The sequence below is a fragment of the Erinaceus europaeus genome, chromosome 2 (genome assembly GCF_950295315.1).
Source record: "Erinaceus europaeus chromosome 2, mEriEur2.1, whole genome shotgun sequence".
Classification (NCBI taxonomy): Eukaryota; Metazoa; Chordata; class Mammalia; order Eulipotyphla; family Erinaceidae; genus Erinaceus; species Erinaceus europaeus.
The window spans coordinates 82,117,155-82,133,668 of NC_080163.1; the positions used below are offsets into that span (position 1 = coordinate 82,117,155).

At 38.7% G+C, this 16,514-nt stretch overlaps 1 protein-coding gene across 3 annotated transcripts in view; it reads left to right on the plus strand.

Annotated features, from left to right (window-relative positions):
- ZDHHC2 (zinc finger DHHC-type palmitoyltransferase 2) overlaps positions 1–16,514 on the plus strand; it is a 110,127-nt gene that overhangs the window by 50,584 nt on the left and 43,029 nt on the right. For all 3 annotated transcript variants that reach the window (XM_060183419.1, XM_007516279.3, XM_060183416.1), the window contains 2 exons: positions 10,040–10,160; positions 15,726–15,795. In XM_060183419.1, coding sequence (XP_060039402.1) covers positions 10,040–10,160; positions 15,726–15,795 — 191 coding nt within the window. The remainder of the gene's footprint in view (positions 1–10,039; positions 10,161–15,725; positions 15,796–16,514) is intronic.

The window sequence follows — 16,514 nt, forward strand, 5'->3', positions numbered from 1 at the left end:
AATAGTGCAGATGAAGACTTGGGGGGTCCTCCATTTTGTAGATAGCTAGTAGGCATATTTTAGTTATATTCCAAAGGGCCTGTGACTGTACTAGATTTTTTTTTCCCCTGAGCCTGAAATCTGATATGCAAGTGGATCCAAGTTATTGTCTGGGGAAATGATGTCATGATGAAAAGGACCAGAAAGCTGGATCAGGGAAGAGAGTAGCTCCCTAATATGGGAAAGGGGTATAAATATTGTTGATTGTAAACCCCACTGATTTGATTTGGTCTGGGGCCCAAACTCAGCTTAGGAGCCTATGTGACCTCTGCATCCCTATAGATCTGAGTTCACATTCTGTGGTCATGAGTAGGAACATTCCAAGCTACCCAAATATCGACCCATCTTCCTCAGGTGTAGCATAGAGTATACTGCCCATCCACCCTTCAGAGGATGGAACATTCTCTACCATTGTTGATTCAAGTTGAGGGCAAGATCCTATGTGGAGCCCACAAAGGGGTCTATTGTGTTGTTCCTGATAGAGATGACCAGTAAAAATGGAGAGAGGGATTTATTTGAGGTCTAGGCCCATCCTGTCTGTTTGGGAATCTCAGGACTCCCTAAATAGGGCCCCAGCTGATGGGGTGGTCTGATAATGACCAAAGCATCATCATTAAAGTATGCCAGTCTCTTGCTCTTATTCAGCTTTTTGCAGTCCTTGCTTTGATAAGGTTAGCTTTGGAATGAATGAGAGAACTGTAATAGGAAGTAGGTGAAGAGGGTATCTAAGTTTAATTAGATACTATTTCACTAGGAACTTTATACTGACTCACTGCAGACTATTGTATACTTTTGCTTTCAGTTGTATACTTTGCCCTAATTTATGGATACATGTGAACATATGCTCTGTCTCCTGGGATCTGGTCTATATCTAGGTTTTGGGACTTTGTTAGAAAGTGAACCACCGGGAGTCAGGTGGTAGCGCAGCTGGTTAAGCGCACGTGATGCAAAGTGCCGGTTAAGCTCACAGTGATGTGTTGTTGTGTGCCGCGGAGAAGAGAGAGAGGAGGTCCGGAGCGAAGAGGGAACACAAATCTTTATTTGCGCTGGCTCCTCAGAGTTGGGTGCTAGAGAAGCAGGTTGGGCCACGTGGAGGTAGCAAAAATGGCCGCCTCACACAGTAACCTTTTCTGTGTCTGAACACCGAAGTGAAGCACTGGCAAGAGAGAGAGGTGTGGAAGAAGAAGGACTTTTAGTAGGAGCAGCTTTGCCGAGAATGGGAAGGGGGAAGAGTAACCATAGCACTCCAGGATAGGATAATAACTCTCATGAGAATGGGAAGGGGGAGGAGTGACCAAAGCACTCCAAATATCATGGGGAAATAGACAATGCCCTGAGGGCACAACATGGTGAAACAGGCACTCCGAGAATGTCCCAACTCTCGCGGGAACTAGCAGTAGCCTGAGGGGACAACATGGCAGATGTGACTGCATCTGCACAATTTCCCAGCATCTCCCCCTTTCCTTTTATCTAATGCCCAGGGCAACAGTGTGTAAAGTCTATGAACTACTCAGGGTCAGTCTATGAAAAACCAGCAACGTGAAGGGAAGGAAGCTGCTGTAAAATTGTCTAAAGTGTCCAAAGGGTATACCAGCAAGTCCGGTAGAAGTCTCAGTCCAAAGTAGGCGACTAGGGGGAGAAATGGCAGGGGATGAAATGCTGCATGAGGAAGGTCAGCCTCTGGAATTCTGCTTTTCTGTAGATTGTGAGCTGGAACCACCAAAACGTGACAGGCAAAGCAGAAGCAGGAAAGGCAGACAGGCAGTAAAAAGTTCTGACCTAAAAAAAAAAAAAAAAAAGTTCTGACCTTGGAGTCTGTGAATCAGGTTCTTCAGATCACGTCAGGTGACATCTAGGGTTTCAGGGGGGTGTGCCACTGTAGTCGTGCCATCTAGTGGGTGATGTCAGGGTGTGCAGGGGTCCAGATGTTTTTTTCCGGGATTCCTGTGGAAGAAACACAAACAATCTGCTTCTCGTGGTTAGCAGGGCATCTGATTTGAATGCTTTATAGAAAAAGAGGTTTGGTGCCTTAGCCAACTGAGTATTGGGGGATGTATCTTTCCTATTAATTTATTATTATTATTTTATATATTATTTGTCATGGTAGTCAGCCGTTATCTGGAAGGTCCTGGGTGATTCATGGGGAAAAAGAACTTATCTTTTAACAAGGACTCTAAGGTGTAGGGAAGCAGGAACTTATCTTTTTTTTTTTTTTTTTGTATTTTGCCTTTTGTTGCCCTAGTTGTTTTATTGTTGTAATTATATTGTTGTTGTTACTGATATTGTGGTTGTTGGATAGAACAGAGAGAAAAGGAGAGAGGAGGGGAAGACAGAGAAGAGGAGAGAAAGAGACATCTGCAGACTTGCTTCACTGCACATGTACCAGAAAGATATCTGGTTCTTTCTCTCTCCTCCTCTCTTTCTCAATAATAAATAAATTAAAATGTTTATAAAAAAAAAGAATTATAGGACCTATTGTGAGCAGACCCTGGCATAATTTTCCATTCTAAGTAAAACAAGTCTCCTAAAAACCTATTTCAAGTTATTAGACCATTAAGCTTTCCCTGTAGTAGTCTGCCCACATTTGGCTAGCTCATAATAATGATCTGCCTAGACATTGAAAGAGGAATTGCTGTATTTACTTGCATTAACTTTGAAAACAGTGCTTTGAATGTATGCATGTATTCATACATCACCTCATGACTGGAATGGCTTGTTTAAAGACTATCAGGTTCTAAATACCTATCCAGGATAGAGTGAGCAAATCAGAACTTTAACTTAATACAGTTCGCCACATTAGAAACTAATTCCATTAATATACTTCAAGACATTTGTTGTTTGTTTTCCCCCAATCTGCAAGTATCAAAAAGCCCTAATGCAGGCTACCACCTAAGTTTTTTTCCTTATATTATTTATGGATGAATCGATGATTCCTGTTAAGTTGTATCACACCTGTGTGCCAAGGTTTGATTTTAGCCCAAGTTCAGTAGATTTATTTTGTCAAAACAATTGGTATCTTGAGCATTACTGAGCCAACAGGATATCAAAATAAAAAGTTGTCTAAAGTTAAAGGCACAGTACATTAACAAACAAATGATCCTCAGTCACAAAATTAGAAATGCAGTTTGGGATGGGGTTAGGAGGGGAGTTAATCCAAACTACAGTAATGAAGTCTTCAAACCACCTTCTGAACAGGGCTGCTCATTGTTCCTTTCGTCTCTTCATGTGACCTTGAGCTCCCTTTTAAAAAAAAATCTCAGCACACAACAGTGGTGCAAAGTGCAAGGACCAATGGAAGGATCCCGGTCCGCAGCTCCCCACCTGCGGTGGGGTTAGCTTCACAAGTGGTGAAGCAGAACTTCAAGTGTCTATCTTTCTCTCCTCCTCTCTGTTTTCCCCTCCTCTTTCCATTTCTCTCAGTCCTATCCAACAATGATGATATCAATAACAACAATAATAACAACAAGGGCAACAAAAGGGAATAAATAAATATTATATATTATAATATATATTATATAATATAATATTATATATTGTTATATATAAATATTATATAATATATAATATTATATTATATATTATTATATATAAATATTATATATATATATTGTTTAAAAAAAAAGAAAGTGAACCTCCTGGAATGGAATTAGAGAATACTATGAAAGGAAAGATTACTCACCAGAGTAATGAGGCTGAAAGGTTGATATTCCATGCCTTATGTCTCTGGACACAGTCTGAAGTGAAGCATACTGAGGCGGTACTCCTTGAGTTGATTAGGTTGGGATCAAAGGATGCAATATCATTTGGTATGAATTGAGAGAATCATGCAGGAAAGTGAGTCCCACCCTAGAGATTCCAGGACTGGAGGAAATATAGACTCTATAGAAGAAGCGGGAGGTTCCTGCTGTCTTAGGGTTAAGAAGACAATAGATAGTTATTGCTATAATCACATTATTTGGCAATTGGGTTAACTTTGAAAAATCCCTTTGTTAGGATTTGCTGTATCGTACACAACATCACCATAATTTATATCCTTTGACATTTGTATATATCTGTGCCACTGGTTGCTTCTGTTCTCCCTGGTTTAGACTTTAAAGAGAGTCAACATATCAAAGACTCAGCCTATGTATTAAAAAGACTCAGTCTGTGCTTTAAAAAGTATGAGACATTCAATCAATTTTCCCCTCTCATATTAATCAAAGAGTGATTTATGTGACTACAAATTAATAGGAGTGTACATAAACACCATTCCAAAAGACTGTGTCCCACTCTCCCCCCCCATTCCCCTCCCTCCCCATGAAGCCAAACATCCACCCTCACCCTCATCCCAGGGTTTTACTTTGGTGCCCTACTACAGATTCAGTCAAATCCTGCTTTTAATTTGTTTCCCTTTCTCTTCTTCTTTCTCAACTTCTGTTTATGAGTGGATCATCCCATACTCATCTTTATCTTTCTGACTTAACACTTAACATAATTCCTTCTAGGTCCATCCAAGTTGGGTTAGAGAAGGTGGGTTCATTGTTCTTAATAGCTGCATAGAAAAAAAAAAAAACAACAACCTGTTTTCTACATGAAGCTGAAGTGATCTATCTAAACACAGAATTAATATTTTCAGTCTACTGCTTATATAAACTCAGTCACTGTATATATTCCATATTCTCCCTAGTCTGTCAGAAATGACAAGTATAAATTTCTGATTTCTCACTTTATGCTTCAGTAGTAATTAATTACTTGTAGTTTTTTTTCTGCTTTTAGGGTTCACACATCCAGTCAACCCCACAAACTCTTTAAGTTGTATCTTTGGAGTATGTCTGGTGTGTGTTCATTGCCCCTTCCCTGTATCCACACTGCATGTTTATGACCAACAGCATCTGTTGCTGGTCTATTTTCAATTATCTTTTAACATATTTTCTTTCTTTTGCCCTTACTCTCTTTATATTTTCAGCACAATAGCCAAAATAAATAGCTTCAAAACACAGAATAGACCATGTCATTCTTCTGTGCAGAGCTTTCCTATCATATTGAACTCAGGGTAGAATCTTAAATCCTTACTGCAGACTCAGACTACTCAGGGTCTGCCCACCCCCCCCACCCTCCCCCCACCCCCACCCCCCCCACCCCCTTACCCCCCCCCCCCCCCCCCCCCCCGTACCTCGGGTACAAGCCACTTTAATGCTGATGTAATCATGGTGGCTTCCTTGCTGTTGTGTCAACATGTGAACCAACTTCCTCCTTCAGGAAGACCTACTTTTTTTTTTTTTTCACTAGCAACACCCAACCAACCACAGATGGGAGGATCTTTGACTTCCTTCACATTTCTGTTTCTGTTCAAGGGCTCCTTATCTCTCAGGTTTTCCCATGACCACTATGCATAAAATAGCAAAACTGTCTTTGCATTAAGTTAAACATCAGTGTAGATGTTGTCTTCTTGGTTTCTTATCCTGTGATATTTTAATTCATAAAAGATATTTAACAGGGGGCCAGGTGGTGGCACACCTGGTTAAGCACACATGATTACAGTGCGTGAGGTCCCAGGTTCGAGCCCCTGGTCCCCACCTGCAGGGGGAAAGCTTCATTAGTGGTGAAGCAGAGCTGCAGGTGTCTCTCTGTTTCTTTCCCTCTCTATCTTCCCCTTCCTCCTGATTTTTGGCTGTCTCTATACGATAAATAAATAAAAATAAAGATAATTTTAAAAGATATATAACAAATATGTATTACATGGTTAAAAGTAGAGGAGAAGTTATGTGTACAGATATATTCAGGTTTGTATTTTCAATTTTGGAAGGAAGTTTAAGTAACCTCTTTCTGCTGAAACTATGTGAGATCAGCAACAGTAAGGGAGGTAGGTTCACTGAAGTTTGAGAGAGTAGAGAAGATTTAAAATAGTGACTGGAGAAAATAGAAAAATTAAATGTTATAAAAACACACAGTAAAGAAAACAGTCAAAATTGATGACAGTGAATTTTTAACTATGCCAGACATTCTTCAATGATTTTTCTACAAAGGTCATATACTTATACAAATCATGCAGTATGTGAGATACACATTATTCCTACTCTGCAGGTAAAACAATAGACTCTGAGCATAAATTAATTACTCTAGGACATCTAGAGCTAGGGTATAGAAGAACTGCTATGCAACCCAAGATCCTTATGACTATTGAGGCTGTACTCTTTTTTTAAATATTTATTTATTTATTCCTTTTTGTTGCCCTTGTTGTTTTATTATTGTAGTTATTATTGTTGTTGCCATTGTTGTTGGATAGGACAGAGAGAAATGGAGAGAGGAGGGGAAGACAGAGAGGGGGAAAGAGAGACACTTACAGACCTGCTTCACCATTTGTGAAGCTACTCCCCTGCAGGTGGGGAGCCGGGGGCTCGAACCGGAATCCTTATGCCAGTCCTTGCGCTTTGTGCCACATGCTCTTAACACGCTGTGCTACTGCCCAACTCTCAAGGCTGTACTCTTTATCAGTACACTACTCTAGTATGGAGATTTTACACTACAATGGGTGAATATGTCCAGGACATCAATTGGACTATGGAGAAAAAAAATTACATAACTTTCTATTCATATATTATTCCTTTAATGTTTCTCTTTTTAAAAATTCATATGTAAAACACATAATACATTAATGTATAAATAAATATGAATACATATGCTGTGTGCTCTTAAATTATTTTTCACTGATAAGGGTACAGGATCAAGGGAGTTTGGAGAACATTGTTGCTTAAGAAAGAGCCCTTCCAGGATCAGGCACTGTCACATCTGGTGAGGCACATGTCATCATGCCTGAGGACCCAGGTTCAAGCCCCTAGTCCCCACCTGCAAGGGAGATTCTTTATGAGTGATAGAGTGATGCTGCAGATGTTTCTCTTCCTTTCTATTACCCTCTTTGTTATGCAAAAAAGATAAACAATAGATTTGTTGTGTAGACCTCAAGCCTCAGCAGAATTCTTGCAGAGAGGGGAGGAGGACAGGGAGGAAGGGAGGAGAGGAGAGGGGAGGGGAGGGGGAGAGTGAGAAGCAGAGTATCACTCTGGACCTGTGTTTCAAGGAATCAAAATCAGGACCTCATACTTGCCAATCCTGCATTCTGCCAGGTTGCCACCTCACTAACAGTTCTTTTTTTCTTTTTTTTTTTTTATTTATTTTAATTAAGAAGGGATTTTTTTTCCTACAGGGTTATCGCTGGGGCTCGGTGCCTGCACCATGAATCCACTCTCCTGGAGGCTACTTTTTTCCCTTTTGTTACCCTTGTTGTTTTATCTTTGTTGTGGTTATTGCCATTGTTGTTACTGATGTTGTTGCTGTTGGATAGGACAGAGAGAAATGGAGAGACAAAGGGAAGACAGAGAGGGAGAGAAAGACACCTGCAGACCTGCTTCACTGATTGCGAAGCAACCCCCCCCCCCGCAGGTGGGGAGTTGGGGGGCTTGAACTGGGATCTTTATGCTGGTCCTTGTGCTTCATGCCATGTGCACTTAACCCACTGCTCCACCACCCAAACCCCACAGTTTTGGGGTTTTTTTGCCTCCAGGATTATTGCTGGGGCTCAGTGACAGCACCATGAATCCACTGCTCCTGAAGGCTATTTTTTTCCCTTTTTCTTCCCTTTGTTGTTTTTTGTCGTTGTTGTGGTTATTATTATTGTTGTTATTGATATTTTTGTTGTGGATAGGACAGAGCGAAATGGAGAGAGGAGGGGAAGACAGAGAGGGGGAAAGAAAGATAGACACCTACAGACCTGCTTCACCGCCTAAGAAGCGACACCCCCCCTGCAGGTAGGGAGTCGGGGGCTCCAACTGGGATCCTTTCTCTGGTCCTTGTGCTTTGCACCATATGCGCTTAACCCGCTGCACTACCGCCCAACCTTCCACAGTTTTTTTTTATTTTAAAGTTCTGTCATTTGATGTGTATACGATGCTCCAACCTAGAATTTTTAAGGAGATGTGGCAAATACTCTGATTATCTTTGTCAAGTGATGGATTCTGTTAATAAGATCAGAAAGGTGACAGTGTTATCCTATCAGTTTCCTACTGAAGGTTCTAAGAATCCATTATCTAGGCAAGAGACTGCCACACTTTCATGATGGCTGTCTTGGTCACTACCAGGCCACCCAATCATCTGGGAGGGAGGGGCTAGTCAGGGAATGCTGGGATTTCCACATAGATGTGATGAACCTAGATCTCTGTCTCCACCTTAGCTGGTCATCTCCATCAGGAACAGCATCATGGACCACTTGTGGGCCTCTTCAGGGCCTTTCCCTCAACGTGGAACAACAATGATAGGGACAGCCCCACTCTCCAAAGGGAGACTGGGTCAACATACTCTGCCACTTAAAGGAGATTGGTACTGAAATGAGTGCAGCCTAGAATGTTCCTAGCAATGATCATGGAATGTGAGCTCAGATCTACAGGGATGTAGAAGTTACACAGGCTCCTGTACTGAATATGGGCCCCAGATCAGATCAATGGGATGTACAGCTAATGATATTTATATATCATATTTGGGAGCTACTCTCTTCCCTGGTCCAGCTTTCTAGTTCTATTTCCAACTCTGACACCATCTCCCCAAACAATACCTTTAGCCCACCTGCATGCTAGCATTTGGGCTCAGGCAAAAATTAGTAAAGTCATGAGCCCTTTGGAATATGCCTAAAATAAACTTAAAAAGGAGACCCCAAATCTCACCTGTAGGTTCCTGATTATTAAACTTTTTTTTTTTTGCCTATATCTTAAAGCTTTTCAGCTACCAAGCTGCTACCACTACTTCAACATAACTTCCCTGGGCAGACAACCTCATCAGTGTGTCCTGGAACCCCACCTCTCTAGAGCCCTGCCTTACTAGGGAAAGATAGAAACAGACTGGAAGTATGGGTCGACTTGCCAACACCCATGTCCAGTGGAGAAGCAATTACAGAAGCCAGACCTTCCACCTTCTGCACCCCATAATGATCCTGGGTCCATACTTCCAGAAGGATAAAGCATAGGAAAGTTTTCAATGGAGGGAATAGGATGCAGAAACCTGGTGGTGGAAATTGTGTGGAATTGTACCCCTGTTATACAACGACTTGTCTATCATAAATCAATTTTTAAAAATCCTTTATCCAATTATTCCATCTATTGGATATGTTTTCACACTTTACTCTGATTTCACAATATTTATACCTGCTATTTATCCTACCCTAGCTTCCAGAGTTAAGTAGCAAATTTTTGGGGGGAGAGGCTTCCATATCCAACACTACTCACAGATACTCACCACCCTCATGTATACTCAAGCAATATGAATCATAGTATACATCTCACCTTTTTAAATTGAATTTAAGGGATTGCAGACATGACTCAGTGATCGAGTTCCTGCCTCACATGTGTGAGGTTCTAGATTTGATGCCTGGTACTACATAAAAGCAACAAGAATGCCATCATTAATGGAATGTTGCTTTACTGGCTCTCCTCTTCCTCTCTCATGACAAAAATAAATAAAAAGAGAGTTAGACTTTGCTGCTGAGCTTGAGTCTTTGAAGATGTTTCTGAAGCATAAATCATGAAGTAACTGGTTCTTTTTAATGTTTATCATTGGTAAGAACTCACTTAGGTGAGAAAACATGCTTGATAAATATGCTCCTGTTTTTGAACTAACTGTCCAATTGAAAAATTCATTCAGTAGACCAGCTGTGTTAATTTTGCCATTTCATTTATTATTGTAACTAATATTTAGATAGAACTCTACAGGTTATAAAATGCTTTTTATATACTTTTTACATTTGAATTTTGTAGACATCTGAAGACATAGGTCTTGTTATTATTTCCCTTTATCTTTGCAAAGATAACAGACTTGGCTCACTTTTAAATTCTCTTACCTCTCCTTATATATATATATATATATATATATGTATATATATATCATTATTGTGTTAAAATTACTCTTGTTTAGGCATGGTGAATAAATAGGTCCTCATTTCTTTTAAAATGATGATTAATTTAAATTTATTCCACAGTTCCATCTCTCTTATGCAGAGAAAGAATTACTGGAGAGAGAGCCAAGAGGAGAAGCTCATCAGGAAGTTCTTAGGAGAGCAGCCAAAGATCTTCCCATCTATACGAGGACCATGTCAGGAGGTAGACCTCTTATAAGTGTTTCAGCATGATAAGCTGCACTGACTATTAGAATGTATGTTATATATTTGAAACTACCAGATATTCATAGAAAAGCACTGTGGTAAAGAACTGTGGTGGACGGGAGTGTGTTGGGCTGGGAGAGAGGCTTTCAGGTCCTGGTACATGATGGAGAAAAAGGACCCTAGAGTGAGGGTGAGAATATTTGGCAGAAAGCTGAAAAATTTTACACATGTACCCACAACTGAATCTACTGTAAACCATTAATACCTCCAATTATAAAAAGGAGCTAGTCCAATGAATTTTTATAAAGTAACATTGGTACTTTGGTGGTGGGTGTGGTATGGTCACACACATCATGAAAATATATGAAATTGTACCCCTAAAGCTTAGGCTTGTAAGCCAACATTGCTTCAATTACAAATGAACTTAAAAATGAAACTAATCCTATCATTAAAAAAGTAAGAAAGAAAAGCATTGTGCTGTATATTGGATTGCATGAATCTTTCAATCTAGTTCCACAAACAAGTAGATACAAGGAGAACTCTGTGACATAGAGACCTGAACCAAGTCATAACTGACTAATTCTTTTCTGCCTCTTTAATTATGTCTAGTTAAAGATATTAGAATTGCAGAAAGCCTGATTTGTTGTTGTACTCCATTTTACAGTTTTAATTATAGAACTTTTAATTTTTATTTAGTTTAAGGAATCAATATCTATAAAAATAAAGCATTGACAATTTCATATATATTTTAGACACTGTAAAACTTAAACATTGGTGCAATTTTTTATTAATCTTTAAAATATATCATTTTTTTTACTAATGCAACTGAATTAATAAATCTTTTTTTTACTTGGATTAGATATTTTCAGTAACTTAACAGTCATGTAATTACATGATTGTCTTAACCTAAGTACTGATTTGCTTATCAAAGCCCCCTCAGAAATTGTGTGCCTTTAGATATGTGCTACCCACTTTATTAGCCTTGAGCCATGGCTATTTAATATGACACTTAAAATGAGGACAGTCCAAATCCAATTATGTCTTAATCAGTAAAATACATAACTGGTTTCTAAGGTTTAGTATGAAAAAAGAATAATGTAGAATATATCATTCATATTTCTACATGATTTACATTTAATTCTTCCCTTCCTCCTTCCTTCCTTCCTTTCTTTCTTTCTTTCTTTCTTTCTTTCTTCCTTTCTTCCCTTATTGCCACCAGTATTATCACTGTGGCTCAGTGCTGGTGCAAGGAATCCTCTACTCCTGGTGTACATTTTTTCCTGTTTTTTTCAATTATTTTTTCTTTCTATTTTATTTGATAGGACAGAAAGAAATTTAGAGGGGAGGAGGAGATAAAGAGGGAGAGAGAAAGATGGACATCTGCAGTCATGCTCTTTACATGTTCCCCTGCAGGTGGGGAATTCTAATCCAGGTCATTCCTTATGGTAATGTGTACCTTCTACCAGGTATAGCACTGCCTGGCCTACTCTACATTTGTTTCTAATTCATTTTAGAATCATAATTGATGTTAAGCCAGAGATGCAGTATTTTTTTGTTTGTCTTCACTGCTGCTCAGTGAGCAAGTAGTAGTAGTTAATATTATGGCATTATTTTTTTCTTTTTTTTTTTCTTCCCTTGAGCCTGAAATCTAATATGCAGGTGGATCCAGGTTAAAGTCTGGGGAGATGATGTCATGGCTGGAAAAAGGACCAGAAAGCTGGATCAGGGAAGAGAGTAGCTCCCAAATATGGAAAAGGTGTATAAATATTGTGGACTATAAACTCCATCGATTTGATGTGATGTGGGATCCATATACAGCTTAGGAGCCTAGAGGCAGGCTGGGAGTATGGATCGACCTGTCAGCGCCCATGTTCATTGGGGTAGCAATTACAGAAGCCAGACTTTCCACCTTCTGCATCCTACAAGGACCTTGGGTCCGTACTCCCAGAGGGTTAATGAATAAGAAAGCTATCAAGGAAGGGGAGAGGATATGGAGTTCTGGTAGTGGAAATTGTGTGGAGTTGTATCCCTCTTATCCTATGGTTTTGTTAGTGTTTCCTTTTTAAAAAAAAAATTATTTATTCCCTTTTGTTGCCCTTGTTGTTTTGTTGTTGTAGTTATTAATGTTTTTGTTGTTGGATAAGACAGAGATAAATGGAGAAAGGAGGGGAAAACAGAGAGGGTGAGAGAAAGATAGACACCTGCAGACCTGCTTCACCCCCTGTAAAGTGACTCCCCTGCAGGTGGGGAGCCGGGGGCTTGATCCGGGATCCTTAGGCATGTCCCTGTGCTTTGCACCACCTGTGCTTACCCCTCTGCACTACTGACCAACTCCCTAGTGTTTCCTTTTTATAAATAAAATAAAATAAAATAAAATAGCAATAAAAAATAAAAGAAAGGAATGATTTGTGGAAATATATCACTCGTACTCCAGTATCTTACTAAGTCACTATTTCAAATGCTACAGTTCATCTTAATAAACAGTAAACTAGCATTCAAAAAAAATTATGCCATTAGTTGTATCACACAAAGACATAGATGTTTATGTGTAGTCATCCTGTATAAACCTAAATAAATAACAAAAAGTTCAACTCCCTAAAATGTATTACTACTTGAACTTACAAATTAGTAACCATACAAGGTGTATAAACTTAGTTTACTCATATCTAGCGCAGTACTTGCCTTCCATACTGCTTAACTCACTGATTTAATAAAAATGAGGAAGCATGAATCCTACTGAAATAAGATGTTAATTTTTCATATTATAATGGGTATAATCCCATACAGTTCCCACCACCAGAGTTCTGTGTCCCATCTCCTCCATTGGAAACTCCCCTATTGCTTATCCCTCTGGAAGTAAGAACCAAAATTCTTTTTGGAGTGTAGAAGGTGGGAATTCTGACTTCTGTATTTGCTTCTCCACTGGATATGGGCATTGGCAGATCTATCCAGAACTCCAGCCTATTACTATCTTTTCCTAGTCAGGTAGGACTTTGGAAGAGGTGAGATTCTAGGAAGCATTGGTGAGGTCATCTGCCTAGCAATATCAGAGGAATCATAGTAGCATCTGGAACTTGGGAGCTGAAATTCAGTAAGATGGAAAGCAGGACGAAATATTTATAAACAGGAACAATAATGTAAGAATAGAGCAGATGAAAGTAGGTACCTTAGGGTACAAGGAAGCTAGTAAGTCTACTTTAGGAATATACTTATGAACCTATGTCTTAATAATGTTTGCTTTACCTTGAAAGCTAACATGGAGGTGGACCAGAAATATTGCCTGGGAAGATGATGTCAGAGTTGAGAGTAGAACTAGAAAGCAGGATTAGTGCAGAAATTTGCTCACGAACTTGAAGAAGACATATAAATGCAATTAACCATTTACCAATATGATCTACATGCTCTTCCTGACCACCCTGTCCTCTGGCCAGGCATTTCTCACATCCCTCAGATCTCAGACACCCTCTTCATTTTGTGGGAATCTATGGACTGGAGCAACAAAAATTTTCAGTTGCTATTCACTCCATATTTTATGGAAAATTGAAAGAATGTATTTTCTCATTTATTCTAAATTTACAGTGGTCCCTCTAAGTCACAAAAAGAAAAATGCCAGCTGTCTGACTTACACTGGCTGTTCTGCAAGAAAGTGCAGATTTAACCATATATGGATTGTGAAGTTTTATGAACCAGTACATCAAGAGAACTGCTCTTATGTGTGTCTTGTGCTATCTTCTGATTCAACCATCTTTTGCTTCTTACAGGACTGTTTGCTTGCCCCATCCTTGATTCTTTTCTACAAATTAGTATGTCACTTTGCACAAAAACTGATAAAATTTTTTGGTATTTATCAATTTTTTTTTAATTTTTTGTTTATTTATGAGAAAGACAGGAGGAGAGAGAAAGAACCAGACATCACTCTGGCACATGTGCTGCCGGGGATCGAACTCGGGACCTCATGCTTGAGAGTCCAAAGCTTTATCGCTGCACCACCTCCCGGACCACTGTATTTATCAACTTTAATTGCATAACTAATTCATTTATAAATTTCAAAAATTCTAGCAGTCTGCAAAAAATTCCCCCATGGTGGTTGAAGTTTTAAAAATAATAGTCAAATGGTTGATTTTTTTTTAGCACATTGAAAATATTTTGGTTGAATATTACATGAACTGTTTTTTTAATCAAAAGACTAAATTTCTGTTTATGAATGACATGAAATAAACTTATTTCTGTGTAGTTTTAAAATATTTTCAATTTACGTATTATTTATTCAGTAGAGAAAGAAATTGAGAGGGAAGTGGGAGATAGAAAGGGAGAGAGGAAGAGACAGAGAGACCTGCAGCACTGCTTCACAGTTCACAAAGCTTCCTTTTGCAGGTGGGTACAAAGGCCTTGAACCTGGGCCTTTGCACATCATGACATATGTATATGCTGTTTTGATTTCCTGTAAGTTAGTGACCATGTTGATATAAAAGGTATTTTTCTGTTCCTGGATGGTAGCACACCTACTTGGTTGAGTGCACATATTACAGTGTGCCAGGGTTTTGAGCCCCCAGTCCCCACCTGCAAGGGGAAAGCTTTGCAAGTAGTAAAGTAGTGTTGCAGGTGTCTCTGTGACTTTCTTCCTATCATCTCCTCCCCTCTCAATTTCTGGCTGTCTCTATCCAATAAATTCCCCCTGTGTACTTTATATGTAATCACCATCTGGAGAGAATTTAATATGCTGCACCAAACCTCTCCTGGAAATTAGTGGCTAAAGACAGACCCATCCTGCCTATCGTGCCCACTATTGCCTTGTGGCTATGACCTCTTAAAATGTGATTGCAACTGTAAAATACAGACAGATTACAATGATTTAGTATGAAAGAACAATGTAAAGTATGTGGGGCCGGGTGGTGGTGCACCTGGTTGAGCGCACATGTTACAGTGTTCAAGGACCCAGGTTCAAGTACCCGGTCCCCACCTGCAGGGGGAAAGCTTCATGAGTGGTAAAGCAGGGCTGCAGGTGTCTCTCTGTCTCTCTTCCTCTCTACCCACCCCTGCCCTCTTGATTTCTGCCTGTCTCTAGCCAATAAATAAATAAAGATAATAAAAATTAAAAAATACTAAAGTATGTGATTAACATTTTATATTGATTACATTTTGAAGTAATGCTTGAGGGTTAATTAGTTGAACATACGCATGTGGCTCACATATTTCTATTGGACAACACTGTTTACTATTTTAATAATTCATATAAATCAGTGATACCCTGTATCTTTACTTGAAATGTACCTGTGAGACCTCTTTTAGGAACTGAACAGACTGTACCATTTATCTCTGCTATTTCTGATAAGGGATGTTATAAGAGAATGAAAGGACTAATTTCAACTGGTGAAAGCACTTCCATTTAGGCTGTAGGCAAGACATTCCATTTTTCTATTTACAAAGAACTGATTATCTCATTTTTACCAAATGCAAAATCATTATGCTTTATAGAGTTAACATCTGGATAGAGAAAAAAGCATTCAGCTATAAATTCAATTCACCGTTAAATCTAGAACTAAGTGGAGTTTTCTGTTCCTAGCAATCCGATATTGTGACAGATGCCAACTTATAAAACCAGATCGCTGCCACCACTGTTCTGTCTGTGATAAGTAAGAAACGTTTTGCTTCTAAAATATCTACATGCTGTATTCTTTTTACTTAATATGTCTCTTCTCTCACTGTTTTCCACATTATTTCCTTATTATTTATGCTTCTTAGACCCTCTTTAGAAAATGTAACTAGCATTATCATTTTTATTAATGAGTATGATTTATGGTCATCCCCCCCATTCATGCTGGAATGAAGTGCACGGCTCTTGGCAGCTCAGAGTAGGCTAGCTTATCTTAGCAATTTCTTATGTGACTCTTTGCTACTTTACAAAGATAATTCACTGTAAACCATTAATCCCCCAACAAAGAAATTTTTAAGAAAAAGATAATTCGTTTGTCTCTAAACAGTCATATTTAATATATTATGTTTACTATAAGAACAGTACCTCTTGGCTTATGCAGAAATTCTGGAAATATTTGACATTATTGTACTTTGTTTAGCAGAAGATTATGGTATGTTAGCATAATGTATTGCTTTTAAAAATGACTTACTTGATTTTCATTTTAAACATGTCTATTTTAAATCTATAACTATGTTATCATGTCATGTCAGAGCTGGCAATAGTGTTTGCTTTCGATAAAAACTTTACCTATTATTCAGTTTTATATATAAGTAAATAATTTTTTTATATTTTACTTGTCACAAATCTTTTGCAATAATTTGTATTTTCTTGTAATTTAATATTATTGAACTTGTGCGGTGTATTAAGCTTTGTGTG